General features: G+C 57.1%; 9 protein-coding genes across 11 annotated transcripts in view; 5 read left to right on the top strand and 4 right to left on the bottom strand.

The window, feature by feature from the left end:
• Window positions 1-16: 16 nt before the first annotated feature.
• Window positions 17-8,364, bottom strand: ACRALDRAFT_1038929 (uncharacterized protein). Its single transcript, XM_071015115.1, has 4 exons — window positions 7,988-8,364; window positions 7,821-7,891; window positions 1,023-7,744; window positions 17-960 (listed from the first exon to the last, which is right to left on the bottom strand). Exons 1-4 carry the CDS (start codon window positions 8,050-8,052, stop codon window positions 496-498), a joined length of 7,323 nt encoding a protein of 2,440 aa, XP_070878936.1. The 5' UTR covers window positions 8,053-8,364; the 3' UTR covers window positions 17-495.
• A 440-nt stretch (window positions 8,365-8,804) lies between these two features.
• ACRALDRAFT_1067400 (uncharacterized protein) lies at window positions 8,805-9,641 on the top strand (the record flags this gene model as incomplete). Its single annotated transcript, XM_071017444.1, has 1 exon — window positions 8,805-9,641. One exon carries the CDS (start codon window positions 8,805-8,807, stop codon window positions 9,639-9,641), a length of 837 nt encoding a protein of 278 aa, XP_070878935.1.
• A 265-nt stretch (window positions 9,642-9,906) lies between these two features.
• ACRALDRAFT_2096763 (uncharacterized protein) lies at window positions 9,907-11,757 on the bottom strand (the record flags this gene model as incomplete). The annotated part of the gene is made up of 3 exons (XM_071022795.1): window positions 9,907-10,556; window positions 10,644-11,591; window positions 11,664-11,757. 3 exons carry the CDS (start codon window positions 11,755-11,757, stop codon window positions 9,907-9,909), a joined length of 1,692 nt encoding a protein of 563 aa, XP_070878934.1.
• Window positions 11,758-12,796: 1,039 nt separating this feature from the next.
• ACRALDRAFT_1060109 (uncharacterized protein) lies at window positions 12,797-13,463 on the top strand. The gene has a single exon (XM_071016182.1). The coding sequence runs from the start codon at window positions 12,811-12,813 to the stop codon at window positions 13,249-13,251; it is 441 nt and encodes a 146-aa protein (XP_070878933.1). The 5' UTR covers window positions 12,797-12,810; the 3' UTR covers window positions 13,252-13,463.
• Window positions 13,464-13,510: 47 nt separating this feature from the next.
• On the top strand, window positions 13,511-14,503 carry ACRALDRAFT_1060110 (uncharacterized protein). Its single transcript, XM_071016183.1, has one exon. It carries the CDS (start codon window positions 13,758-13,760, stop codon window positions 14,361-14,363), a length of 606 nt encoding a protein of 201 aa, XP_070878932.1. The 5' UTR covers window positions 13,511-13,757; the 3' UTR covers window positions 14,364-14,503.
• On the bottom strand, window positions 14,426-16,035 carry ACRALDRAFT_2015079 (uncharacterized protein; the record flags this gene model as incomplete). The annotated part of the gene is made up of 12 exons (XM_071019795.1): window positions 14,426-14,482; window positions 14,536-14,566; window positions 14,618-14,660; window positions 14,764-14,789; window positions 14,838-14,891; window positions 14,938-14,996; window positions 15,042-15,203; window positions 15,230-15,339; window positions 15,403-15,417; window positions 15,480-15,603; window positions 15,643-15,801; window positions 15,871-16,035. The coding sequence occupies 12 exons, from the start codon at window positions 16,033-16,035 to the stop codon at window positions 14,426-14,428; spliced, it is 1,005 nt and encodes a 334-aa protein (XP_070878931.1).
• Window positions 16,036-16,584: 549 nt separating this feature from the next.
• ACRALDRAFT_1079156 (uncharacterized protein) lies at window positions 16,585-22,607 on the top strand (the record flags this gene model as incomplete). Of its 2 annotated transcripts, XM_071018867.1 has the most annotated exons (14): window positions 16,585-17,361; window positions 17,428-18,087; window positions 18,171-18,457; window positions 18,523-19,353; window positions 19,536-19,589; window positions 19,915-19,999; window positions 20,088-20,411; window positions 20,482-20,565; window positions 20,619-20,744; window positions 20,863-21,292; window positions 21,392-21,529; window positions 21,588-21,746; window positions 21,859-21,964; window positions 22,080-22,607. In XM_071018867.1, the coding sequence occupies exons 1-14, from the start codon at window positions 16,736-16,738 to the stop codon at window positions 22,169-22,171; spliced, it is 4,002 nt and encodes a 1,333-aa protein (XP_070878929.1). In that variant the 5' UTR covers window positions 16,585-16,735. The 2 variants fall into 2 exon arrangements, with proteins under 2 accessions (XP_070878929.1, XP_070878930.1); XM_071018868.1 differs by lacking the exons at window positions 19,536-19,589; window positions 19,915-19,999; window positions 20,088-20,411; ... (5 more) ...; window positions 21,859-21,964; window positions 22,080-22,607 and having other exon boundaries at window positions 18,523-19,373.
• A 1,667-nt stretch (window positions 22,608-24,274) lies between these two features.
• On the top strand, window positions 24,275-27,832 carry ACRALDRAFT_206033 (uncharacterized protein; the record flags this gene model as incomplete). Of its 2 annotated transcripts, XM_071021915.1 has the most annotated exons (3): window positions 25,956-26,989; window positions 27,237-27,323; window positions 27,595-27,832. In XM_071021915.1, the coding sequence occupies 3 exons, from the start codon at window positions 25,956-25,958 to the stop codon at window positions 27,830-27,832; spliced, it is 1,359 nt and encodes a 452-aa protein (XP_070878927.1). The 2 variants fall into 2 exon arrangements, with proteins under 2 accessions (XP_070878928.1, XP_070878927.1); XM_071021916.1 differs by lacking the exons at window positions 27,237-27,323; window positions 27,595-27,832 and adding an exon at window positions 24,275-24,658 and having other exon boundaries at window positions 24,777-26,996.
• Window positions 27,557-27,843, bottom strand: part of ACRALDRAFT_2116077 (uncharacterized protein) — a gene marked incomplete at its 5' end in the record, with an annotated part of 1,092 nt that continues 805 nt past the window's right edge. The window contains one exon of the mRNA XM_071023739.1: window positions 27,557-27,843. Coding sequence (XP_070878926.1) covers window positions 27,829-27,843 — 15 coding nt within the window. The 3' untranslated portion in view covers window positions 27,557-27,828.

The raw sequence follows: 27,843 nt of genomic DNA, 5'->3' as shown, positions 1-27,843 counted from the left end.
GACAGACCCCATGGTCAACAGGGTATAACAACACCACGAGCTTCATTTCTGCAGGACTATCAGTCTATCACCCAAGACAAAACCTCTTATTCGTGGCCCTCGGATCGATCCTAGAGATCCGCAACGCCCAGAGAATCCAGTCCAGAGGTCCATCAACACTCAAAAAGTAAAGTGAAATAAAGTCAGACAAAAACAAAAACACCAAAATACCACCAGCCAAGTCACTCCCCTCTGATAACTGAGAGTATTCTGACGCGGACAAAGAAGCGAAATAAAGACACTGGCCAACGAGATCCTGCCTGTAACCCTGTAATCCATCGGGCCCTCTGATCAAAAGGCTCCCGTCGCAAAGAGTTGGCTCCCTCAACGCCAGTTCCACACATCATCCCCCTCGCAACTCGCATCTCAAGATTAGAGAAAAAAAAGAGAAAAAAAAACGCAAGATCTCTCCACATCCCTTTCCCTTCACATGGTTCGCTTCCTCCAGGCCGCATCCTACCAGAAGCTGCACCATCCAATGTAGTGCTGGCAGAGATTCTCCAGCTTGGTCGCCTCCGTGATGAGCTTGTTCACCTGGCTGACAATGTCCAGCTCCTCGTTGGGCTTAAAGTCCTTGCCCGTGAGCTTCTGCGCCACGCGATCCAACACCTCCAGCGCCCGCGCGTTCTGCGTCTCCGGCCCATCCTGCCCGTTGGCTCCGTTGGCGAGGCTGTTCGGCACCAGGGACGAATTCCTTCTCGCCCGCGACCTCGACGTCCCGCCCGCCAGCACCGCCGTGTCGCCTCCCATGGCGAGGAGTTCCGACGGCGGCGCGTCGGCTTCGAGGATCGACGGCCGCCGCGCTCGCGGGCCTTGGGGCCCCGACACGACTGGATCGCCCCCGGCTCGGAAGTCGGGACCAGTCGGGCTGGCTGCCTTGGTGTTGGTGAGACGCCAGGTCAGGAGGGGATCGTGGATGAACTGAAATTGCAGTCATGTTAGTTCGAGTTCCAAGAGAGTAACGACACGGGTAAAAAACGTACCGCTTCCAATACCGCCATAAGACTGTCCTTGTTGTCGCGCAGCACGCGCATAACGTGCTCGCAAGTAATCCGGAAACTGCCCTCAATGTTGCTGACCTCCATGGCGTACGTGAGCATACGCGTCAGTCGGAAAGGCACCCGCTCCGGGTACTTCTCGCGCTTCATCGCCACCTCGAAGCAGTCGCCGAAGTCGATATGGATAATCTTGCCCGTGATGCGGTCCAGCATCAGGTTGGACGGGTGCCTGTCGCCCAGTCCGAGAATATATCCCACCATCGACATGACGCCCAGGGACCGCGTGTAGTTGGTCCGCCTCTCCAGCCATGCCTCGGAGCTCTTGCTCTTCAGCCACAGTACCCGGTACAGATCCTGGCCCGTCGTGTTGTCCAGCGCATAACCGAACACTTCCACTTTCTGCATGAGCGTGAGGTTATCGTAATCCGGTGCCATCTGCAGCATGATACGGTGCTCAATGTTGAGAAGGATCTTCCTGCTCTCGCGGTACTCCCTGATGAGCACATGGAGCGTGTCGCTGTTGGGCACCCACCCCAGGAGACCCGAGCTCTGCGACAGCGGGATGGCCGGGAAGCGCTCGATGTTAAGGTGGCGCTTGTAGCACTCCGAGTCGTTGGCGAGCAGCGTGTTGCACAGCCCAAAGAGCTGCATCACCCTCTCGTCCTGGCGGATGTCCTCGTGGCCCTTGAGCAGGAACCCGTACCGCACACCATCGCTGCCCATCAGGCTAATCTTCCTCGGCCGCTGCTTACTGTTAATCACCGTGAACGTGCCGTCAAACTCCATGATACGGACGATGGGCTGTCCGCTACGGTACGTCCCAGGGACGGCAAGGTCCAGATCCTTGGCCGCCAGCAGCTTGGGCGAGCAATACGGCAGCTCCAGCGACGTCAGCTGCGGCAGCTGCCGCGAGATCCGCCTAAAGACTTGGTAGTACAGATCCCACGCCTGGTTCAGGTCGTTCACGTCCCGGCTCGTCTCGTACTGCCGGCACCACTCCCGCGCCTCCGTGAGGTCCCTACCAAACGTCTGCGCGAACGAGATCTCCCGGAGCGTCTCCGGCCCGCGTTCCAGGAGATCGTGGAGCGGTTCCAGCGTCGCAAACATGCCCTCGATGTTGTGGTCGCCAAAGTACAGCCGCGACGCCTCCTCGAGGCCCTCGTGCCACAGCTCGTGCCACAGCACAGCGACCCTGATAAGCTCGTGGCTGACGACGTCGGCCTGCGCGACGAGGTTGGCGCTGTGTTGCCGCATACTATCGATAATCTGCGCCGCCGACCGCGACCGCCGCGCGCTCTGCCACGACTTCATCGCCACCGTCAGCGGGTAGATGAGCGCCTGCGGGTGCGCCCGCCCCACGTCGGCCAGGAGCCCGTGCACCGTCTGCTGCACGCGCCGCGTCGGCTGGTTGATGCGTGCGATGAGCTGGGGAATCACCTCGAGCCAGGTATCCACGCTGACTTGCGTAAAGCCTTCCGTCACAGCGGCATTAACGTCTGCGCTGGCACCGTGCGCAAACCAGAGCGTCAGGAGACGCAGCGTGTCCTGCAGCGAGCTGCCCTCGGATAGGGCGATCGACTTGAAGAACCCACGGACGGCCGGGACCACGTGGTCGATGATCAGCTGCTGGTCCGACACCTTGACCTCGCCCCGGGCAGACACCGCCTGGACAATCTCAAAGTTGGCCAGAGCCCACGCGTGCCACGCCTTGTACCAGCGGGGGTTGAACTTGGTGGCGTGCGAGTAGGCCGCCAGGATATCCTTGACGTGCTTGCGATGCCACGTATCCTTGTTCAGCGCAATCAGCCAGTGCCCCTGCCGCAGGTAGCATTTCGCCAGCAGCATCGTCTGTTCCTGCAGCGCCCGTTGCGTCTGCGGGTTCATCACACCCGCCGTGTCAAACACGTGAGGGAAGCTGTGGTCGCCGGCGCCGTTCATGATATCCACCCCCTGGGGCGCCTGTGCCACGAGGTGCGCCTTGGTAGCTTCGTGTCGGTGGGCCGAATCCTGCGTGAACCTGCGCAGGCAGTAGAGTGTCCGATCGGCCATGGTCGACGCCTTGTTGTTGGGCTGCTGGCTGATATCCCACTGGTACTTGAGAACGGCGTACATGATCTGCGGCGGGATGTTCCTCGGCAGACTCGCCGTGAACTGCCCGGGACGCTCGTTCCAATACGGAATCGTGCTGACCAGGGACGAGTCGGTGCCCACGAGCAGCTTCAGCGACTTCTCCGCGAGGCCCATGCGCCCCGACTTGCGGCAGAGGTTCGCAAACTTGATCCACATGTGCATGTTTTCCCCCGGCGACATGACGAGTGCCCGGAGCCGCAGCATGCGGTGCCACACCTCGACGTTGCGCTGGCAGCCCATGAGTCGCGTTTCCCACGTGCGGCGCATCGCCGCCCTCTTCTTCTCGTCCGTCTGCTTGTAGAAGATGAGCTCTTCCAGCTCCGCCAGCATCTGCACCCGGACCACCACCGTGTAGGCGCGGTTGTACGACTCGCTCACGAGAGCACTAAGCTCGGTATCGAGGCCGTCTCGCGTCTGCTGTACGCAGTTCAGCGCTTCTCTAAAGTGGTTGCGGTGCAGCGCGAGGATCGCCCCGAAGAAGGAGCGGTCGGTCGAGTGACGCTTCATCGACTGGAGGTAGTGATCCATCGACTCCCACTTGCCCAGGCCCCATGCGGCCGCCGTGGCCAGCGGCGCGATGAGCCGCTGCACCTCCGGAGACGAGTTGGACCAAGTATCGCTGGCGAGGTTGGCGAGCGAATCCCACTCTCCCAGAGCGTGCAGGCAGCGCATCTTGCCCATGATAATCTCCACCGGCACGGGTTGGTCCTCGCCGAGGTCCTTCTCGCGCTTGTTGTAGAAGTCGAGGGCTTCCTCCCACCGCTCGAGTTTCTCGAACCACGTCTCCCTCAGCTGGATCCCTTCCTTGTAGAGCTGCGCCTTTCGGAGAATGCCAATGGCGGCGTCGGATTGCTGGAGATGATTGTTGATGCCGATGAGCGCCTCGACGGCCCCGCTGCTCTGGTCCTGCAAGAACTCGAGCTCCTTGTAGTGGAGGGCCTTGGCGTAGGCGTGGCAGCGCGCCGCTTGGTGCCCCAGGACCCGGATGTCTATCGGCAGGGCCTTATCATCGTGTTCCATAAACTCGGCGAGGTTAAGGAGCAAGCCGAGCAGATCCGGCGGCACGTTCTCCGACTTGATGGCGTTTTCAATGTTGCTGATGAGCTCGTCCTGGAAAGGGTCGAACAGCTCGGACCAGCACGACACGAACGCCGAGTTGAACAGCTCGCGAGCCAGGGGCAGGTACGAGCTGGCCAACGCCGCGCATGCGCGGAGCGCGTGGTTCGGCGACTCGGCCAGGAGGGTGGTCGAGAACCGGCGCAGCCATTCCTGCCAGTCCTCCTTGGTGGATTTGCCCTTGGTATCCCAGGCCGCCTTGAGGTGTATGGCGTTCATCTCCAGCTTCTTGGACGCCAGGTCGGCGAACATGCTGTTATCGATGTGGTCGACGAACCGGTCCGCCGACCCAAGGTCCTGGGGGAGGACTTCGCCCTTCTGGAGCTTGCTGGCGAGGAGGTCGTAGTTTTGGTGTTGGATCTGGTGAGCAGCGATGACCTTGTTCACGGTGCCCATGAAATGCAGATAGTCCTTTCCTAACTGATGAATCAGGGCACAGAGAGTGTCGAGCGCAGCAACGCGCAAAGAAGGTTCGCCACCCGCCATCACGCGGGTCAGTGGGTGAATGATCTTGGATGCATAGTCGTTGAGGTTCACCTGGTACGAGATCTTGCCGATGGTCTCGATGGCCGTCTTGCGGAGATGGGTCGGCTGGCCCTGCTTCTCGAACGTGCGAACGATGACGGGGATGATCAGGTGCATGTACTCCTCGCTGCTAGCCCCGAAGACGAGCAGGGTGTGGAGGACTCTCTCGGAGGGCACGCGACGCGACGACGTGTCTTTCTCCAGGGCCCCCAGCATCAGGGGAAGCAGTCCTGCGAGGTAGATCTTGAAGTCGCCTTCTAGCGATCGCGAGATGGACTCGATCAGTGACAAGATGGTGGACTGCAGACCCAGGCCGGCATTCCAGTACTCGCGGCACGTGTCGACGATGTCGGGGAGAAAATTACGGATATGTTGGCGGACAATACCGACGAGGGTGGCGAGCTGGCTGAAGTAGGACTCGACCCTCTTATGCGGGGCCGCCCGCACGACACCAAGGAAAGCCGGGATAATCCGGTCCAGGAACGAAACGCACTCCAGGCCGAGGGTGCGGAAGATGTTCATGATGGCTTCGATGACGGCGGGATGGTGGGCTTGGAGAGAGTTGTCCTTGAGGATCTGCAGCAGGGCGTTGATCACCACGGTGGGGTAGTACTCTTTGTTGGAGGGCGTCAAGCCCGTCATCATGAGGGAGATGTCGGTCATCTGCGTGGCTTCGGCACTCCTCTGCACGTCCGGCCCGTCCTGCTCGACCTGCTGGTACTTGTAAGGGTCCAGGGCGCCGAGGATGCCGATCAGTTTGATCGTCTCGTTGCGGAGAGGGCCGCGCTGGTCTTCGGTCCTGATAATGCTCTGGAGGAGTTCCAGGAGCTGCGGGTACTCGAGGTACGGCTGGATGACGTATCCCGAATTGCTCGCCAGCTGGCCGAGGGCCTGCAGTGCCGCTTCTCTCTTGACATTGGAGCTCTGGTCCTGAAGTGCATCGATGATAAGTGGCATTAGGCGGTCCTTGTAGGGGAGGACATCCTCGCCTCCGACGGTGGCGAGCTGTCCCATGGCCCTCAGGATGGTGGCGGCCACTGAGGGAGTCGGGTCGCTGGCCTTGGGAAGGAGGACAGACATCATGGGATCAACGTAGGGTTTGACGAGGCCCTGGGCGTTTTGGACCAGGAGGCTCAGGAGCTTCGCACTTTCTTCCTTGTTACGGGCGACGTCGGAGAACTCGAGCTCGGTCAGGAGCTGGATCAGGGTCTTGCGGAGAGACGGGATCACGTAGGCCGGGTTATGCTGGGCCAAGCGGCCGATGATGGAAATGGCGACTTCGCGAATGGCAAAGACCTCGTCGTTGAGGGCGAAGAACAAGGTGCGGATGTTCTCGGCCTTGGCGAGGTGGCGGTCGAACCGCTCGTCGAGCGCGGCCAGCACGGTCCTTCTGATAGAAGGCTCGGGGTCGGACACGCCGACGGTGAGAAGCCTCTCGATAACGTCACTGACCACCTGCAAGGCATGATAACTAGTCTGGTTGACGACGGGGTCGCGGACGTAGAGCTGACAGCAAGTGAGGGCGGCGGCTTCCCGGATTTCGGGGTCCTCATCTTCGACGTACTTGATGGCGACATCACGCACGAACTCGTTAAGAACGTGGTTGCCAAAGTCGAAGCTCCCCAGGGTATTGAGCGCGAGCTTGATCTCGGCTTTGCGGTGCTCGTAGGCGTGGGGGTCCCTGGCGTCTTTGCTGATGACGGGCGCGGCGGTCAAGGTGTTGGGGTGGGGCGCACCCAGGGGCTTGAACGGCTCGCCGCAGAGGACGATGCTGAGCATGTCGAGGAGGCGGGACCGGATGGTCTCCTGGGCGCGGGGGATGTAGAAGGCCATGTCGACGAGGGCCTGGGTCAGCTTCGGGGTGAGGTCGCACTCGAAGATGGGGTCGAGAAGGGCCTCCATGTATTTGCTCAGGGTCTGGCCGACGGCTACGGCAAGCCTACTAATGCACTCGAAGACGGCGTCGACGGACCCTCGCTTCCGAGCGTTCTGACTGAGACCCTCGCGGACGAAGATCATCAGATTGTCTAGATACGGGGCAATGGCGCTCTTAACGGAGGTGGCAATGTTGCCGATGGCCAGGAAGGCATCGGTTCGCTCTTTTTCCCTCTTCAGCATGCCCATGAGATAGATCATGAACTTGTGAAGGTAGCTCTGGTCAAACTCGGCGGGCGAGTAGCTCGCCAGGCCGGGAATCAGGAGAACGATGGTCTTCCGGATGGCCGGATCCTTATGCTCCTTGTATCGTGAGACAATCTCGCAAGTCTCGGCGTAGTGGTCTTGCATGAACATGCCGCCCTGCTCCAGTAGCTCTTTCAGCATGAGGAGGGAGCCGTGGATATACTCGATGGAACCGTTTTGCAGGCCCCGCAGGAGCTCATTGTATGCCTTTTCCATCCAAGACTTCTTCAGCTCCTGGTCTCGCTCGCGGATGATGCGGAAGCATGCGGCAACTGTTTCGGCCGACGTCGCACGGATGAGATGCTTGGTGTCGCGCAAGCTGCTCCAGATGAGGTCCAAGACTAGACCCACGTAACTATACATAAGAGTCGGGGCCTGCTTGGCCAGCTCGCGGAGGACGAGGGCGGCACTGTATCGGCGTTCCTCGACGCGGTCGCTCTGAAGCCATTCCAGGGCCATTTGGGTTTCGGATTCGACCAGCTCGCTAATAACGGAGCCGCCCGGACGGCACATCTTTCCCAGAGTCACGGCAGCTGCTGGCATGGGGATTATGTCCTTGCCGCGCAGGATGGTCTTGAGGTTTTGGAGGAAGCGGGCATACTTGGTTGCCTGGTCGGAGGTTTCAATGTCCACGATGCTATCGAGGGCATAGATGCCGCCCAGGCGTTCGGCCGAATCGTTTCCATGGGCGATGAGCTGGGTGATTCGATTGTTGACTGCGGTGTAGACAGTGTTGAAGTGGTCTGGCTGGAGATCTGTAGGCAAGGCAAATGAGAAGGGGATCTCACGGAAAAATGGAAGACGGGAAGTGAATTGGGAAGGAAGACAAACCTCGGTGGCAGACCAAGACCAGCTCACGGAGCTGAAGAGCTGCTCGTCTCCGAGCATCGTCAGAAACTCGACTAAGTTCCGTGGTTAGTACTTTATATGGGTGCCTGGAGGGATGCTGGAAGGTGCCAGCATCGGACAAGGCGCGTGAATCAAGACAAACAACTTACCTAGAACGAAGGTCACGGGTAATGATATCGAGCCGCTCAAGGGCGATCTGCTGCTGTGTCGCCATTGTCGCCCTGCTCTACAACCACTTCTGGCGCCCCAGAGCGTTCGTATAGTCACAAGAGACGCGACATGGATCGCGACATGGATCGCGACTCGTGCAGGTCGTGGTGTGGTTGTTCCTTGGCGTCCGAAGCCAAAGCAGACGATAGTTTATGGACTCTGGTGTGCGCGTGATAGACGGGAATCAAAGGGAAGAGGTCGAAGCAATTAACCTAAGGGTAAACAGAACGAGTGGCTCAATGCTTAAGCGCGCATGAACAGTGTAGAAGTGATATGGAAAGAAAGGATGTGGGGTGGTGAAGTGCACAAGGCAAAGTAGGAAGGTGGGAAGATGGAAGGAGGTTTGGCGATCTGTGATGTGATGCCTCGTGGACGAGGCTGAACTCTACCTATGTATTGGGAAGGTATACAGTGACCGGGAAACACACACAACTAATACGACGCGATACGTACAGTACTTCTCCAATGGTTACAGCTGTACTTCGTACAGTATTCGTAATCAATAAAGTAATTACCTAATATTGGCAAATCTAGTGGGGTCGGTCGGGTCTCCTGACCAGGTGTGCTTATCTTATCTCTCATGTTTACTAAGCAGATAGCTGTAAGTGCGCAAGTAATTACGTCCCTCCCTCCCAAGTCCATCAACATGCAACACACAGTTACGCTTCGGACGCATCGCCACCAGCTTTAATCTGCGTCCCCCGACTCTTCGATACATCCCCTCGAGATTGAATCTGTGGCCGCCCAACTGCTATCATGGGCAATGATGGCGGCTCCATCCCCACGCGGCGAGAGCTGGTCAAGTCGGCCGCGCGCGCTCCCACCATCAGCGAAATGAAAGCCAATGCCCTCGAATCCCTCGCCCACGCCTGGGCTCACGACCCCCTCACCAGCGAGCCGCTCGACATGGACAACGTCGTTTCCGACTGGCGCGGCCGCCTCTACAACTACGAGACCATCCTGAGATCCCTCATGCCTTCCGACGAGCAACCGTCTCCGGACGCACCCACCGACCCGCCATCCAACGGCGCCGGCCCAACGTTCGCATCTACAGGAATCAGATCGCTGCGCGACATTGTCAAGCTCAAGGTCACATGCTCCGGCGACAAGGGGACAGATGTGCGAATCTGCCCCATATCCCTGAAGAAGCTGGGCCCTGCTACCAAGGCCGTCTACCTCGTCCCGTGCGGCCACGTCTTCGCAGACGTGGCGATCAAGGAGATCCGAGAAGAACTGTGCCCCGAGTGCAGCGAGCCGTTCAAGAGCGAAAACGTCGTGCCCATACTACCGGCCGACAAGGCGGACGTCAAGAGGCTGGAGCAGCGCATGGAGAAGCTCCGCGCCGCTGGTCTCACCCACGCGCTGAAGAAGGACAAGTCGAACAAGAAGAAGCGCAAGGCCAAGGGCACCGCCGAGGGGGATTCGTCGGGGGAGAAACGACACGCCACGGAGGAGGCCGTCAAGCCTGCCAAAAAGGATGCGCCGAGCAAGACGAGCGGGATCAATAACCCCATGGCGGCGTCACTGACGGCCAAGGTGCTGGCTGAACAAGAAGAGATGAGTAAACGGCGTAAATTGCTGGCCAGGTCATAACGAGTAATATGTTGAATCTGTATGGATACGAGTGCGATGATGCAGACATGTACGACCAAGAATAAAATTGATACCCTTTTGATTTGGAAAGCATCTTGATTTGTTTCTGGGAGATAAAAATAGGTGCAATATGTGTTGGATATTTACCGACTCCCAAGTCGATTCATTTCGCTATGCATCTCGAGCTTGCATCCCCTGCTGCCATGCTACGACCCGGCGCTTTCAACGCCACACCTAACCTTCCGTATATCGAGACATTTTGTTTTTACAACTCATCCTTGGCCATGGGCTGGGACGCCTCCACCAGCTCGTCACAGGCCGCCGGCGTGCCCACCTCCATCCTGTACACGCACTTCTCCATCTCAGACACCTTCCACAGCTCCTCCGTCTCGCTGCAGGCCAGCCAAACGGCCGTGCTACGCTTCGGGCCGTTCCAGCATCCCTGGCCGTCCTCGTAGCGCAGCACCATGCGCCTGCCGCGGCCCAGGCTCTTGCCGTCCGGCCGGTCCTCCTCGTCGGCCATTTCGTAATCGATGCTCTTGTACCTGCCCATGTTGGTCTTGCCGTGGCCCTTTTTCGATTTCTGGCTGGCAGAGCCCATCCAGCAGAGCTCGTACTCGTACTCCCCCGCGTCGGTCGAGACGCACTTGTCCTTGAGCACGCGGAAGATGTCGTCGACGCCGTAGTCCAATTCGAGATCGGCTTCCTGTTCGCCGAGCTCCTTTTCCTTCTTCGTGACAACCTTGGCCGCGGCTTCCTTGGCTTCGCGAGCCGTCTTCGCAGCACGGGACTCCGACCCCGGCGTGGTCGTGTCGGCAACGAGACCGTTTTCGATGAGCCAGACACGGAGAAGCTTCAGCTTGGACTGGACAAAGTCGCGGGCGAAAGCGGGGAGGTAGGCCTCCAGGTTGTAGACTGCCAGCTATGTCAGATGCGAGATGGGGAAAGAGAGTAGGGGAACATAGGCTCTCGGCTCAGGCCACCGTCAAGGGGCTCACTTACTGATATCCGTATCCGAGGTCTCCTCCTCCTCAAACTCCTTCCAGTTGATACCGGTGTCTTCCGAATCCTCCGATAGGACGTTACTCAACTCGGCGTCTGAGATGTCATCGTTGGAATCGCCGACAACGCGGGCTGCATAGTCTTCCCAGCCCTTGACGGCCCGCTTGACGCCTTCGTCGTTGAAGTTGGGGTTGTACTCTTCCTTGAAACGACGCAGAATGCCCTCGAGCTCGTCCACCTTGGCTTGGAGCTCCTTCCGATCCTTCACCACCTTCTCCAAAGTCGCGCGGAGTTCGGAAATGCGGTCCTTGGCGAGCCCGACGAGAACACCAAGCTTTCCGCCGGCTCCTTCGCTCCTGACAACCTTGCCTTCTTCGGATCGCTTGACCTCTTCGTACTTCTTCTCCAGCTCATCCCTCTTGGCGATGAGTTTTTGGATCTCCTGCCGGAGCGCGGCGACCTTGGCCTCCACATGGCGTCGGAGCACCTTGGCCTCCGTGGCCATGGTCTTGCGCTTGTTTACCGCCTTCTCCAGGGCCTTCTTACGCTCCCCCTCAATCCGACGGTGCTCCTTGCCAATCTCGTCGCAGCGGTTCTCGCACTTGACGCCTCCTACGCCGCTATATTCCTCGGTACCGTCGCAGCATAGCTCGTAGTCACAGACGCCGTCGTTTACGTAGATGAAGGGGACGTAGGCGCCCAGGTGGCCGGCATTGGCGCACCAGAACCCGGGAAGGGCATGTGTGGTGTTGGTAGAACCCGAGGCAGAACCGGGAAGAGGCTGGGGCGGGGAGCGATCGTTGAGGTAGGCGCATGCCGCGGTTCCGGGCTCGTCGGAGCCGTCTGGGCAGTCGCAGGAATTGTCGTTGATCTGAGAGAAGCTGACCTGGACGTTCGGGTGGCCGATACACGAGAAACCGTCCTGGATGTTCTCGTAGTATTTGGCAACTAAGATACAAGAGGTTAGTCTAAGGGTGTTGAACGCAATGGCAGGGGCATCAACACGGAATGAACACGAACACTCAGGGCCAACACCCCGGGGCAAAGATGCCGCCGAAGCGGATCCAAGCGACAGGATGGTACCTAATAGTACCAGGCCTCGACTCCGATACATGATGGAAATGCCAAACTCGACTTCCCGCTGTGGTAGAGGGAACTAGGGAACGAAGACGAGAGGGAAACGGGGAGACTCGAACTAGGCCAAAGCTCCAGCTCACCTAAAACGCCCATGCATGGGCTGTGTCAGCAGGATCACGTGGCGATAACGATAACGGCACTGGTTATCTCTTATCGATTAAGCATTTACCTACCCCTCACAAGATACGCAGGTAATCTCCCCGTCCATCGCGGGGCAACGCCGTAGACAATTTTTCCTTCACGTTTTTCTCCATCCCTTCGCCTCTATAAGTCGCCTCGATAGCCGCCCATAATGTCGACCGCAACGCCCGATACCTCGGTACGAGGACTCGCCTCTCTTACGACCACCACAATTAACCTCCTCCGGCAATTGGAAACCGTCTTGCTCCAAATCAATAACAACAAAGACCCCTCGAAACAAGGCCAAGATGCGGCTGCTTCTCCAACCTCCACCTCCGTCGACGCTCTCTCGCTCGCCCACGACTCAGCCACTCTCATCAGAGCACATGCTACCAAGATCTCGGTCCTCATAATCAATGAACCGTTTACTCCCTCGGCCATCATCAAGGTCCTTCAGGAGCTTGTAGGCAGCGCTATTCCCGGCCTCGCCGCCGCCGCCCAATCTTGCACGGCCGATAGATACACCTTGACAGTACGACGAGACCTCGCCTGGAAAACGTATATGGCTCTCAAAGAGCTGCGCGGGTTGATCGAGAGGATCCCCACCGACGGCAAGATTCTATCGGACAACTTGAAGGAGCATGGCTCGGCGGCTGCCGGCACCAGCAAAGGGAGCATCGTGGCGACGGGAACACTCTGGGCCGCCTGCGACGAGGTGGTCCGCTTTTCCAAGGCTGGCGTTGGCGGTTGCTTCGTGAGCAAAGTCGAAGAGTTTCGGGATACCTTGAAGGATGTTATGGAGGAGTTGAAGGACTGGGGGGAAGAGACGCCAGATGACGATGACGACGAGGACGAGGACGAAAATGACATTGCTGACGATACGGACCGCGACTCGGGCTTGGGCTCGATGATGCCTTCTGTCCAGGATATTGTGGACGAGATGATGGCATCGGGCCAAGCCATCCCACGCGATGACCCCGACCGGATTCGGGACCGGCTTGAATCATGTCTGAAGAAGATGCGCCTCACCACCCTTCTCTACCAAGCAATCATCAGACGGAGGCTAAAGACGCTCCCACCGTTGCCGAAAGAGGGCTCATCCCATGTGACGGATCGTTTGGATCAGATGGTCGAGTCCCTCAAGTCACTCTCACACCAATTTGACGAGCTCGCGGGGACTTTCTACGATCTCGACAGCGATGAGATTGATCGAATGTCCGGCCAGTGCTTCTCGGATGTTTGCGCCCTGTCGGAACTATTGCAAAAGCCGTGGGACAAGGACAGCGATGAGTTTACCGAGTGGGCGGAGAAGTTCCGGACGCAGATCAACAAGGTCGAGACACTGAGTTGATTACGGTGGAAGTAGGATATCATGTCGTTGGGGGGCCCATGAAGAGAAAGCAACTTCCCATGGTACATTGAATACTACGGCTTTTTGGGCGGTAGAATATGACATCGTCAGGAACACAACACAGCCAACAGGAGACGACATTGGGCTGTGCAGGATTTGCCGGGCCTTACGAATAACGAATATATGCTACACGTATATACTTCTCTTTCTGGTGTGCTCTGCTTTGCTGATTTCTCTGGAAGCAGAGAGTAGATGGTTTCGAACAACAAGGGGGAGTGATTACTGTTCTCTGGTCCCGATGATTCCCATGCCTTGCGAGTGCGAGTCGACCAATGCAATGCAGTATGTCGGCTATGAGTCACGCGCATCATCTCCTGATCTGTCAACTCGGGCCCCGGATATCAAAACAGAACACGACAAAACTTCGCTGCCCGCCGCCACAGGAAATAAGTCGTAATACTGAGAATGTCGGTTCCCAGCTGATATCCACACCAAAGAACCCGAACATGGAGGCCTACCCCGACGGAATCACCAAGGACTACGAGTACGACCCAGCAGCGGTCCAGCGCGTCAACTTCCGCACGGTCAAGCAGCCTCTAGTCATCGTCGACCCGGACCCTTCCTGGCCGCAAGCGTTTGAATCCATCAAGCGCCGCATCGTCGATGCCCTCGGCGCCAAGGCCCTCGTCGTCTCCCACGTCGGGTCGACTTCCGTCCCGTCCCTCCCGGCCAAGCCCATCATCGACATCGATCTCACCGTCCCGGACGCCGCCGACGAGGCGAGCTACGTGCCGGCCCTCCAGTCGGCCGGGTTCCTGTTCCTCACGAGGGAGCCACACTGGCACGAGCATCGTCTCTTCACCATCACTGAGCCGCACTGCAACCTGCACGTCTTCGCCAAGGGCAGTGCCGAGCCTCTGCGGCATCTCATCTTCAAGGAATGGTTGTTGGAGAACGAGGACGAGAAGCAACTGTACACAGCGGCGAAACGGGAAGCCGCGGCTGCTAGTGTCCGGGCTGGCATGAACATGATGGATTACAACTTGCAAAAGCAAGATGTGATTCGTCAGATTCTGCGGAGGGCGTTCCGAGCTAGGGGGCTTCTGGAGTAAGGGGGCCGCTATATTCAGGCAAGGGGGATTAGCTGTCATACCGAGCGAATAAACAGAAGTGTTCAATGTTCAATGTTGTGACTGGAGGTTTGGCAATTAGAGTCTCGGATCGACGACCGCTATGTCTCAACCACGTTGCCATCGTCTTTACCTCTTTTTCTCATCAGAGAACATTGGCAGTCTCAGGATCTATACGGCCCAGCCTTCCATCTGACCCCTTTCCCCCTTTTCCATGGATGTTTTCGTAACCTCACTCAGCGTTCTTCTGACCTCCAAGATCTGTGGCGCTGTTACCCTCTACCGCAGGTAGTGTAAAGCCAACAAAATACCGTAACGCTGCTGGGTCGAAATAGCAAGGACATTTAGAGTCAGACAGTAGTATATGGTCTGAATGACACACTCCTGGTGCCGCGGGATACCAAGTAACTATAACCATGTGTATATTCCAATCATTAGCCAGGGAGACGACATGACAAGGGCTTGTGTTTCTTCCTCGTGTACACATCGCTTTCTCGTGCCTGTATATATCTGCAACCATTGAGCAGATATGGCTTCATATTACCCGGTTGCGAACAAACGTACCCTCAACTCCATCATGATATCATATTCCTGCTCGTAGCCCACACCTAACCACTAATCAACTCCATCTCCTGATCGGTTAGAAGTCATCCTGATGACGCGAGCTCTGTCTACTGCCTCGCTCGGCGCAATAAGGAGTCCAGCTCCTTCTGAAGACTGTCTCGGCGCCGTTTGTCTGTCGGGGAGTCTGACGTTCTCCTCTCTGTATATACAGTCCAGGGACCGGAGGTATCGTTGATGTAACGCTCGGTTCGATTTTGACTGTGACTCTGTTGTGTTAACGCAACATGGAAGATATTGCCAATACGGGGTAAAGGAGAGATTGTCGACCATCGTACCTTGGAGTGTGATATTGGTTGGTCGTATTGACAGATGGGCTCGGTTGCGACATGGGTGGCTGTTTATGGCAGGAGATGATAAGGGGTTCTGTCGTATAAGTCCGCTTCCACTCCATTGACACTAGAAAGCTGGGGTGCTGGATTATCACGAGACGAAGTTTGGTCATTCAAGTTATGGCATTGTTTATAAAAGCCTCACAATTTCTTGTGTTGTCTACTTCTTGCTCGACGGATTTACTATTCGTCTCATTATCTAGTCTTCTGGTGCTGTGCATCTTGACGAATTCGACCTCTGCCTTGGTCCCATATCCAGATGGAAGCGACTTTCAGTTTCCCCCGAGGGAGCCATACGCCGAGACGACTGATCGGTAGCTCGTGGTGGCCATAAGCCAATAAAGATGCCATTCGAAGGGGAAACGGCTTGTAAGGCTGCAGCTAAAACATTGGGCCAGGAAAGCTCGCTGGCCCCATTGCCAACTGAATCTGGGACACGACATCGGAGGGACAGAGGGGCAATCAGACTCATGTCAGTCAATAAGCGACACAGGGTCAGTATTTCGAAGAAGAGATGCACGTGCTCTCTAGTCGACGGCGGGGAAGCATCCAGGGGAGTAGGGATTCAGGGAAGAATCAGGGACAGACACGGTGCCCCTGAATTGAACCCTGAACGGGAACTGGAAAAAGCCCGACGCAATACTCAGGCTCACTGTGCCCTGAGACAAATCCTGGCTTGGTTTGGCCCGGTTTGACGTCATTTCGAGCGCTTATGCCCCTGCGGGATGCCCCGAATGCATTCCTGGGACGATGTCTGCATATTTTGGTTCCCCAGATCGGCAGCGGGACGATACGAAATCTAGAGGAATCAAAGATGGTTCTGATCTTGAACGAATCAACGCCCACGGATTGCCGTCAGGAGGATATGCAACGCAGGGTAGGCCGCCAAATCGCCCAATGAAGCTCCATGCGGCTTACATGACTGCAATCATGGACCAATCTTATGGTGTCCTGCTTTGTTCCCCCTGTTAATCAAGGGTCTGGTGCTAATACTGAGATAGGCGACCGAGCCTCCGAAAAGGCTGAATTGCCAGGGGGTGGGTGACTCCCACCCGCTCCTTTGTCGTGGCAATCAGGAACTTTCATCCTGTCCAGGGAAACGGGGGTGATGGACTTCTCCGTGACGGAGGACAAACCCCGGATGCCCTCCGTCGTCAGGTCCGGACCATTTTACTTTCTTTTGTTTTCTTTCTTACTTGACTTTTTTTGCTTCTTCTCTTGGTCGCCTTTCTTCCGCCATTCACATTCTTGACCACACGTGTATCGTTTCTCAGTCGCAATCCTGTCGGGGATTCCTCTTTGTCAAAGTAAGCTTGAGAGACTTGACCAGCGCATCGAACGTCAAGTCCATCTATACTACGGACAGGGCATCCTTACCGTGCAACCTCCCATCTGCCGATCATGGTCTCCTCTCCTCGGCCCCTGGCGGGCGTGGGCGTGTGGTCTTTGGCCATGCCCATCCGATCGCGCGACGACACATCGACACCAACAACGACGCACCGAAAGACCACCTCCTCGGTCTCGTCGACCTCCACGAGCACTTTCCCTCCCATGGACATGTCCCACATCGAGACAAAAGTCCACTCCAATCCTGTTCCGCACACTTCCAAGTACCATGAGGGTCTCAGCATCTCGTCTATCCTCGCCCAGCAGTACCGCGACCGCTCGCCCACGTCCTCCACCATGAGTTCGTCGCAACCTCCCGACACGGCCACCACGTATTTCTTGCCCATGTCGCCCACTTTGTCAACCTTTACACGCGCGACAACGCCGGATCCCGAGAGTACAGGCATCACAAGGCCTCGAATGAGCATGAGGCACCGATGTCGTGTGTCTTACGATTCCGGCTCTACCCTCGTGGAATCGATGTATGACGAAGACGGGTATCCCGGTTCGCGAGAAGCCAAGATGGAGTACCACCGCGAGGTGCCAGACGTACAAGCTGTACAAGACGAGCTGGACGAGCTAGACGTGTCAGATACGATGGAGCAGAACTGTGAAGGGCCCCTAGCGGCCGGCACACCCAGGTACAAACCATCGGAGTCTTGATGTGACCCGTCACACATATTTTGTGAGACCTGACATCAGAATAGACCACAGACACCGGCAGACGGGGCAACATCCCCAGAGACCCCTCCTCTCGAGCGGCATCCTATTCTCAGAGAGAGATGGAGTTCCGACATGGGTAGTGAACGACCATCCCGCCAATCACAAACGTCCATAGAAAACCCCATGGAACCGCCCATGGAATGTTCCAACGAGGAGGTAGATGACGTGCTCAATTACGTCTTGCAGGCTGTTTACGGCGTCGAGCTGAACGAGGTGACTTCCCCGCCGGCCTTGCTCCGTCACTTTGCCGGCCGGTTCATCCAGGACGTGGGTCGCACTGTCTTCCGGTGGTCTCCCCTTCCGCAACGGACACATACGACATCCACTTCCTCGGAGGGATCGTCGACCACGGCGGCGGCGTCAAGAGGCACGGTTTCGCGCCGGGGCTCGCAGCAACAGCAGCAGCAAGGCGGGAAGCGAAAGAAGGCCGGGCCCGGCCGATGGGGGAATGAAGAAGGGGACGATATGGGCGAGGAAGAGGGCGATCCAGGTGTGCCGTTCAAGAGGGCTAGACAGGCCCTCAAGGAACCTGACGAGGTCTTGCGCCTGAGCTGCCCATTCCGGAAAAAGAACCCGGCACGGTTCAACGTCAGGGAACACCATTCATGCGCCATGACTTATTTTCCCAAATTTGCCGAGTTACGGTGAGTCGTCCAAGACGATAGTTGGCAGTGTAAAGCGGAAAGGGACACAAGGGAACAGACTCAGCTGACACAAAAAGCGACAGACAACACATCGTCAAGCAGCACAGGCGGGCCGACCCGTCCGCGTTCCTCTGCGACCGGTGTAACCGCGACTTCCCTTGCCGCAAGGACCTGCGCGATCACCAGCGGCTCCCGCGGGAGCAAATGTGCGACATAACCGACCACGACCCCGAGTCGGGCATCGACGGATCCACGGCGACAAAGCTCCTCAGCAGGAAGAGGGCCAGCGGGACGTCGGTGGACGTGCAATGGAGGGAGATTTGGGGGCTGCTGTTCCCCGACGACGAGGATCACCAGGTGGAGAACTGGGGTGGGTTGTCTCGGCATACCCGATAAAGTGAGACGTATCGTAGAGGCGACTGACACGTCGGACAGACTTTTGCCCCGTCATTGAGCACTTTGAAGTGACCACCCGCTTGATGGACAGCCTGACGACGCTGGAGACCAGCCTCCGGGATAAGGGACTCAACCCCCAAGCACTGGAGACGATTGGAAACCTGTACAGGAACCAGTTCATCCAGGTGCTGGCGCAGTGCGTGGGCGAGGCCAAAATGAGGCCGTACTCGAACCGAAGCAACCGACGGGTCGAACCGACAGCCAACTCGAACGCCTTCATGCACGCCTCGGGGCCCAGCACAATGCGGGCCGGGAGAAAGTTTGCGTCACGGCCCGACTCGGGGGTTGAAGTGGACGCGGACGAATTCGAGGGATGGCAGGAGGGAAGCGTTTCTGCGGCGAATTTCCCCTACCCCGGCTACAGCACTGGATGCGGGCCCGATGGGGGATGGGAGTCCTCGGACGCTAGAGCCGGATATGGGACGGGCGTCCGGCCGCTCATGCCGCTGATAGAAGTCGTCGGCGGCGAGATTCGTGTGTCGGATGACAAGACGGTGCTGGGAACGTCGATTCCTTCTTTTTCTTCGAGCATGATGGCATCGGGAGTGGGCAGGAGTCGCAGCACTTCAGACTTCCCATCCGAGCAGGCCCCTGTGTCTATAACCGAGCATTGGGTGTACGGAGTAGACTCGGTCGCGCCTATATCCCAGCACATTCTGGCTTCGGCTCCTTCCTCTTCACGTGGAGGCGTCGATCAGACCATGGAATTCGCCCACGGGCCATTGCAGGGCCAATATCACGAACCCCAGGCGGAATGGGACGGCGATGGTCTCGGCTGGCCTGATGCTGCGGGCCAGGAGGGACTATATGGTCCAGAATACGTCCAATGATGGATCGATGAGAGAGCGATACGATATGACGTGGAAAGAGTCTGTAATGCGTGTGTTGAGTATATTGTACGAGTATATGATATGAGATAGTAGACGAGGTGGTGGGAGTTGAGGGAAGTGTTGGACACGTTTTGTTGTATAGATACCTGATTATGTAATCAGTAATTTCCGGAACCGTTATCGGACCCCCACGGCGACCCACCTCGGTGAGGCTCGGTATGACATATCGGCTATATCCGCCGGCTGCACCTATAACATGACAGCCGTGGAGATGTGGCAGGGGTTGGTTCCCAAGTTGTCACCCGCATCCCCTCGCTCACCTCTATTTTTCCGTGTGTGGTTGCATGCTCGCTGCGCCGTCAATTCGTCCAAGTCTTGGTCCCAAAACGGGGTTTATCTAGCGATGCCTCGAACGTCCGCCACATAATTCAGTCTCTTCAATCCTTCGCCTGAATTTCTCGCGTCTGCGTCTTTTCGTCGTATACGCAGCTTCAACTGGACGACATTCAACATTCGCTTTCAAGTCTTTTCCCGCCTTTAGCCATGAACAAACCGCCTACCCCGCCAGCCGTCCGGCGGCTTTACTTCCTCTGCTTTTACTTTGGAGTCGGCGCTTCAGTTTGGGGGTGAGTTGGGGACCACGATACTTCGACATACCCACAACTTCCTTCGTCTCCCCAGCCCGCTTCCGACCAGGAAAGCTGATCAGACTAGATACCACATCGGCATCCTCTCGTCGATCCTTGTGCACCCGGGATGGGTCGAGATGCTCGACAACCCCCAGGCCGGCACCAAGGGTATCATCACGGCCATCTATTACCTCGGCACCTTCCTGAGCTACATTTTCGTCTCGCATCCCCTGAGCGACTGGCTGGGTCGTCGCTTCGCTGCACTTTGCGGTACTGTCATTCTCGTCTTCGGTGCCATGCTCCAGGCCACCAGCGATGGCTGGTCTGCCTTTGCTACCATGATCGTGGGAAGATTCATTTCGGGCGTGGGTGTTGCCGTCGTTTCCACCTCTGTGCCCCTTTACCAGACGTAAGTGCTTTCGCTTTTTTTTTCTTTTCTTTTTTTTTCTTTTTTTTAAGAAACCTAACCATCAATGTAGGGAAGTCTCGCCAGCCAACAAACGAGGACACTTTGTCACCATGAACCATGTCGGCTTCATCGTAGGACTGGCTCTCGGTCTCTGGTGAGAACTTTCATCCGACTTGCCAAGGGAAGACACCTGACTGACATATTCAGGGTCGGCTATCTCATGACATACTGGACATCTCCGACAGGACATTACTACGGCTGGCGCGTGTCCATCTTTCTAGAGCTCATTCCCGCCTTTCCGTTTGCCGTGGGCTTGCCCTGGATCCCCGAGACGTGAGGACCCGTCCCCCACTTTACTTTATTTTCCGTTTCGTTCGAAGTTTGACTGTTCCACCGGCCTACCGAGCCTGTGCTCCTCGTCGCACCAACTGACCCACTGACTGCTCCGTAGACCTCGCTGGCTCGTGGAAAACGGACGCCTCGAACAAGCCCGGTCCACCCTCCGCTGGCTCCGGGAGGGCTCCGTCCCAGAATCGGAGGTGGACGACGAGCTGGCCTCCATCGTGAAGAATGTCGACACGCACTACGGCGCGAGCTCGTCGTGGCTCTCCCTCTTCCGGGAACCGGCCCTCTTCGCGCGGCTGTGGCGTGCCACGGCGCTCCAGTTCATGGCGACCATGTGCGGCGCGACGGCGATGAAGTACTACCTCCCTTCCCTTCTGAAGGCGCTGGGTCTCTCGACGCGTCTGGCCCTCATGGCGGGTGCTGTGGAGATGACTCTCAAGATTGGGTTCACGGTATTGGAGATGTTCCTTATTGATCGGTTTGGACGTCGGAATTGCCTCGTGGCCGGGTGTGTGGTGATGGCTTTTGCTATGATGGTGCGTGCAGACTCCTGTTCCCTTGTTCTCATGTTCTTTTCTCGCCCCTTTCTCCCAGGGACGTGGGCTAACATATGTTGGGGTCCGGTCCGGAAATAGATCAATGGTGCGTTGCCCATTGCATACCCAGACAACTCCAGCAAGGCCGCCGACATCATCTGCATTGCTTTCATCTTCGTTTATGCCCTTGGTTATAGCCTGGGCTTTGGGCCGGCATCGTGGGTGTACAACACTGAGGTAAGAGATTCTGCACGAAATGCTAGGGGAACACGGGGCTGATTCTAGCTCGCAATAGATTTTTCCGACCGCCGTGCGAGCCAGGGGTCTCAACTTTGCGGCGTCCGGAGGGTCGGTCGGGTCCATCATCGTCTCCCACGTGTGGCCCGTTGGCCGCGCTACGCTGGGGAGTAAAGTTTACTTTATCTTCATGGCCGTCAACATTATCTGCATCCCGGTTTGTCTCCGTCTTTGTTTATTTTGTTTATTTTGTCTTGGAAAAGACCCCCCCCCCCCCCCCAAAAAAAAAAAAAAAAAAAAAGTCCCCTACTGACGCACCGAGTGCAAAGATTCTGGTCATCTTCTACCCCGAGACTAAAGGTGTCGCGCTGGAGGATATGGACGAATTATTCGGAAAAGTGGGCGTCGCACGTCGAGCTGATGCCGAGCGCGATGGTATGTTTCTGTTGCTCTCCTTTCTTTTTCCTTTCCCGCTTTTTTCATTTTCGTTCCTTTTCCTTTCTTATTTCTTCTTTCCTCTGGTACCACAACGATACTCACACGACACTAGGACCGGAAGACACGGAACGTCTGTTGCAAGACTTCCAACTGTCGGAGCACGACATTGACGAGCCGTATCGGGATACGGCTACAAGGGCATAGGGTGATCACATGGGCTTCACTACATTGCTCAAGGGTGGCTAGATGGGTGACTGAATCATGACTGAGACGATGCACTGGGGGAACGAGCCATGAATATATGATGGATTCATGCAGGGACATGGCAATATCTTTCCGAGGCGGGCTACAACACAGCATAAATGAAAGGTCTCTACTAATGTCTTGAGGGAACAGAGACATCACGCGACGGTGCTGCTGATAGTACATCTTAGTAGCCGTCGAAGAGAAGAATTGAGCTTTCGAAAACAAACGGGCTAGGTTCAATTCTGTTCAGGTCCTGTTGGGCAAGGTACAGGCGTCTCGGTGCAAACAAAAGTCGGAAAGCTTGGGTTATGAACATGAGAGACAATTGAGCTCGGCGGCTACAGGAAGATGTGAGAGACATTGAGGAGGTAGTGTTGATTAGAAAGCTGATTTTGTGGGGAAATGCACAAGCCCCCTCGTACAGTGTACATCCTGTAGGTTGTACAGTAACTTGACACAAGTGTCGAGCCGATGTATCTACCTACCTAGGTACGCACACTTGTAACGTACATCCTGGGAAAGGCCGTATGGATAGTGTCCTGCGGATATTGCTCTTCATTTCTCGTTATTTCGTTACTTCGCAGAAGGGACGTAGAGGGGATACGATGGTTCAGACCTTGGGTTCAGTCGCTGTGCCTATGTAGGCACTACATAACAAGTACAGCCACCAACCAAACCGGTACTCTACACCGACCACTTGATCGATACGGGTACAGATACAGTACAGAGTCCGAGTACGAAGCTACAAACACGGTGTACCAACCCCTCACCCCTCCGTCGTTCTTCCTCTTCCCGTATCTGGTGATCACTCACCCACCTCACCACCATCCCAGGGTGACGCGGACAACAAGAACAGGAAATCCTTTCTTTTACTTTTCTTTTCCCTTTTCTTTTCTTCCCCGTTAGATTGTTGTCTAGCCCTTTCTTTTTTTCCAGTCTGTTTAGATTCTTCTTCCCGACTATCTCCATTCGTATCCATACCTCGTTTAACCTGTCCACATCCTCATTTTCTCACTTCTTCCACCCACCGACTCGACTCGCCTCTGATCATCGACTTTGCCCTCAGATCGCAGGCACAGAATCCCCTGGATTGATAACGAGTAAGTTCTGAATCTCCAGACTTTGGGTTTCCAGTCTTCCTTGGCAGGGCCTTTATGCCCCATCCATTCTCCATCTGACCCTCCACGCGCTGCAACCATCCCAGTCTGTCCATTCTCTCCACCCACTCTTATGGTATTACGACATCCTACCCCATCTCCCCACCCGTCCGTCTCCATCCTGCCTTTACCTTTGGTCCTGCTCCTGGGCAAGCCGAATCTTCCTTTGAATCTTCCAACCTACCCTTTCCTATCCTCGCTACCTGTCATCAATATCACCTACCCGCCTCACCGTATCTTTCCCTGGCAGCTTCCGTTCCGAATTGTTGACAATTTATCGACTGCTATTGCTGTCGTCATTCTGTCGCTCGTGGAAATAACTCGGCTCTGACATCAGCAAAACACTTAGCCGACCGATCATCATCCCCCTTGTTTCCACTGCATCCATTCCACACCACGCCGTTACTGTTGGCAGCGACGACAAACTGCGAACTCGAACTCTTTGGCGAAGAATAGGCAGAATTATTTGTTTTCTTTAGGACCTCGGAATCATTGGGCTTCATCATCTTCCCCTCCCGAATCGAAGACAAAAGCCCACCCGACATCCCAATACAACTAAGCCCAAACCGTCGAGATGCCAGTTTGGTGATCTACCGCCGCCCGGTATATCCCCTCGAGCAGGAATCACACGGCGCAAGTTATCTACTCATTACCTCGACCAGCATCAGAGTAGTTTGACCGGTTCTTCCCAATCTATTCGCCGCTCTTCGCCCTGCCTCTATACTTCGCCTCCCTTTCCGACCGTCCCCGAAATTGGCTCATCCCTTTCTTCCCCAACGCCCCGACAAATCTCGCCCAACAACCCCTTGCGGCATCGACCCAGAATCCTTACCCGATATTTTTCTTTCCGGTCCGACCGGGCACTCAATTTCTCCCCGAATTCTACATTCCCGTTCCGAACGCGATGGGTAACTCAAACACGAAAGAATCCCGCCATGATCATCCCGGTGCCTCCCACCATGGCGCTGCTGCACACGACCCATCATCGTCCTCGCGCACCCAATCCTCGGACCGAAGGAACAGACATAGTCGTTTTGGCCGTGCCGAGCTCGGCATTCTGGGCCTGAGCGCCGGCGCCTCTTCCTCCACCAGGGAAGATGCTCCCTATGAACGGAGGGAGACGAGGCAGGAGCGGGAAGCTAGACGCCTCGAGCGCGAGAGGGTGGCCCGCGAGAAAGAACGTGAGCGGAGCATGCGGGAGGAACACGTCGATGGCGGCTACCTCGTCACGCTTGGCACGTACACGGGTCCCGAGGACTTTAACAAGCAAATTGTCAGGCAGTTGCAGGTGAGTCTGAGTCTTCATTTTTCGTTTCCCGTATTCTGTTTACCCTTTTCCAAATCCCCTCTTCTCGGCGTCACGCCGATGGATCTTTCTCGACTCGTACTAACCACAACCCCCGCAGATCGAGAGACGAATTTCCCCCTTCTGGAGAGGTTTGAACGACAAGGACGACAGCTGGACCGAATACCAACTCGTCTGCGCCGGTCGTGGCCTCCCCATTCCTGCTGCCGATGAACAACCGCCCGAAGAATTCATTCCTCGACCCAACCCCCCTCAGTCTCCCAATACATCGTCGCCAAACCTGGCCAATCTCACCGTGCCCCTGGGGCAACGAACCTTGTCGAGCAATTCGGACCGCAGCGGCTCGACTGCGAATGCCAGCTCGGCTCTGGGCTCACCCACCTCGACAAACCCCCAGACGCCCAGTTCGCCGCTCAAACCTCGCGCCAAAGCCCTCGCCGCCGCCCTCAACGTGGGGTCCAAGAGCAGCAACACCTCGTCCGACACGACTCCGCGCGAAATCAACCTGCCCGAGGACCCCTTCGTGAACGGCCAGCCCATCGAGGTGTTCCTTTACAAGGACGCCACCGAGTGCCCCATCTGCTTTCTGTACTATCCGCCCTACCTGAACCAAACGAGGTGTTGCCACCAGCCCATCTGCAGCGAGTGCTTCGTCCAGATCAAACGGGCAGATCCTCATTTCCCCGAGCACCACGGAGACGCGAGCGAGCAACCCAATCCCGAGGAGCAGCCACCCGAGATGCTCATTTCCGAGCCCGCCCACTGCCCCTACTGCCAGCAGACCGAGTTTGGCGTCACCTACGACCCCCCTCCCTTCCGACGTGGCCTGGCCTACGCGACGCCCCCGCTGAGCTCTCAGAACACCGCCATGTCCTCCCAGAGCTCCCTCGGCTCGACGATATCGCCGCCGGCCGCTGGACCTGTGCGTAGAGGCCGGGCACAGAGCCTTTCGGCCAACGCGCCCAACGTCGTCACGACCGACCGCATCCGCCCCGACTGGTCTACCAAGCTCGCCGCCCAGCGAGCTCATCAGGCGCGGAGGGCGGCCGCGGCGACCGCCTTGCACACCGCCGCCTTTCTCGTGGGCGACGAGGGCAACCGGTCGCGCGGTTTCCCATTCCCCCGACCGGGTCGCTTCAGCCGGAGGAATACCGGCCACGACGGTGCGTCGGGCTCCAACACCGGGGCTAACAGCCCTAGCGCCCACCACGGCGAGTCTAACTCGGGCATCGATCCGAGAGGAGGATCCTCTAGCCGTATGACGGGTCGGGGAAGTCGCATGGAAGAGCTGGAGGAGATGATGTTCATGGAGGCTATCCGCCTCTCTCTCGCCGCCGAGGAGGAGCGGAAGCGGAAGGAGGAGAAGGCCGAGAGGAAAGAAGCGAAGAAGAAGGAAAAGGAAGAGCGCAAGGCGGCCAGGAAGAACGAGAGGCAAGGGAGCTTCTACGGCGGAAGCAGCTCGGCTAGTGGGAGTAGCCTTTCCCTTGGCCTCGGACGACGCCGCGGAAATAGTGGGGCGAGCCATCTCAGGATGGAGGCGTCGGTGCACCACGCCCAGGCGGCCCATTCCACAAGCTCTCTCGGCAAGGTCCACGAATCGCCTCCATCGACGAGCACAGGCACGGGAACGACGCCCGCCGTCGACAAGGGAAAAGGCGTCGATCGTGGCCCAGCAGCAGCCGATACCGGCGAAAGGGGTGATGGTCCCAGCCCGACAGACTCGTCGTCGCTCCCCATTCCCACAATAAGCCGGGGCCCGTCCCATCTCCGACAGATCAGCAATGCGTCGTCCATCACGTCGTCTCTTGCCGATAGCGCGACGGGCAGCTCCACGAACCAGGATCACCACGGCGACGGGGACAACCGTCGGACGAGCGGTATGGGTCATGCACGACAGGGTAGCGGCGCGACAGACGGCGATGCATCAGAGCCCATGTTCAACTTTCGCAGTTTAGCCGAGATGGTCGGCGTCGATATCGAGAATGGCGAGAGTACCGGGACCACGCGGTCGACTACGGGAGATAAAGACGACGCGGACGAGGTGCCCGAAGCGGAACACATGGACCAGGCGGGCCACGAGGCCACGGAGGAGAGCGTGGCGACCCTCAAACCGCAATCAGAGGTGCCCGAGGGACAGGGCAGCGTGGGCGGTGGCGAAGAGGGCAAGACGACAGAATTGGCGCCGAGCAATGTCGCGACTCCCGAGGTCACAGTCACTCCCGATGCGGCGGAATCGGAAAGTGAAGGTGTCAAAACGCAGGAACCATCGTCGCAGGCCGGGCTGGAGCCGACTCCCACGATCACGATTGGGCAGTCCTAGGCTTACAGAATGCAGCAATCATCAGCTTTGACAAGACGGTCTTTTTTACTCTCCGTCCTTCTTGGTCCTGGAGTGGCATACGTGGCCGGCTGTTGTAAGGAGAAGGGATTCTCCTAGCATGGGAGAATGCAGCGTTTGGGTATTCACGGGAGACCACCGCCCAGAGAACGGACATGTGTAGCGTTGGAGGAGCTGACTAGACCAGACATTGCGATTACCTTTTTGTTCTCCCTCGTTTAGGCCCGTATGGGCGAGGGTGTATAGTATCGATCAGGCCTCTAGCGTTACCGGACGAAAGATGGAATGCATTTTCCGGGATTGGGAACAGTCGTTCCGTTCCTATCTTTAAGTGCCAGTCTGCTATTCTTGCTTATGATCGTACGCAAACCAAAGCCAACCTGAAGAGAAAATGAAATGTAGAAAGGAAAAACATGAATCAAGCGGCACTCTTGATGATTGGTACGGGCGTAGGAGCCTCGGCAGACTCGAGTGGTGCTTGTAGAACGAGAGGTTCGTGCCTTGTCTCTCCGTCGCCCTCCCCTTCTCCGCCGGTTGCCACCGAGGGCGCGGCCTGGAATTCGACCTGTACCTGGTCAAGGTCTTCAGGGAGGACACCGAAAGCTTTCCGCTGGTTGACGAAGCCCGGCTGGGGGGCTTTCCCAGCTGTGGTTGTGCCATTCGCCGAGGGCGGGGCGCATCTGGTCGTCGGCCAGGCGGCGGATCTTGTCGGCGCGGGCCAGGATGGCGGCGTCCTCCGGGGAGAGGGACGAGGGGTCATGTTCGCGGAGGTCGAGTTCGCGGATGACATCGTCCCAGGCGCGGCACGTCTCTTCTAGTTCAGAGGGCT

Source organism: Sodiomyces alcalophilus (assembly GCF_042370955.1).
Source record: "Sodiomyces alcalophilus JCM 7366 unplaced genomic scaffold ACRALscaffold_1, whole genome shotgun sequence".
Classification (NCBI taxonomy): domain Eukaryota; kingdom Fungi; phylum Ascomycota; class Sordariomycetes; order Glomerellales; family Plectosphaerellaceae; genus Sodiomyces; species Sodiomyces alcalophilus.
Note: the sequence above shows the minus strand (reverse complement) of the source record. Positions and strands in the feature narration are given on the sequence as shown.

Coding starts and splice junctions, on each gene's coding strand:
- ACRALDRAFT_1060110 (XM_071016183.1), top strand. CDS start 13,758: ATGGAGGCCTACCCCGACGGAATCACCAAGGACTACGAGTACGACCCA.
- ACRALDRAFT_1038929 (XM_071015115.1), bottom strand. CDS start 8,052: ATGGCGACACAGCAGCAGATCGCCCTTGAGCGGCTCGATATCATTACC. Junction 7,892..7,987: donor ACCCGTGACCTTCGTTCTAG/GTAAGTTGTTTG, acceptor CACGGAACTTAG/TCGAGTTTCTGACGATGCTC. Junction 961..1,022: donor TTATGGCGGTATTGGAAGCG/GTACGTTTTTTA, acceptor CTGCAATTTCAG/TTCATCCACGATCCCCTCCT.
- ACRALDRAFT_1060109 (XM_071016182.1), top strand. CDS start 12,811: ATGCCTTCTGTCCAGGATATTGTGGACGAGATGATGGCATCGGGCCAA.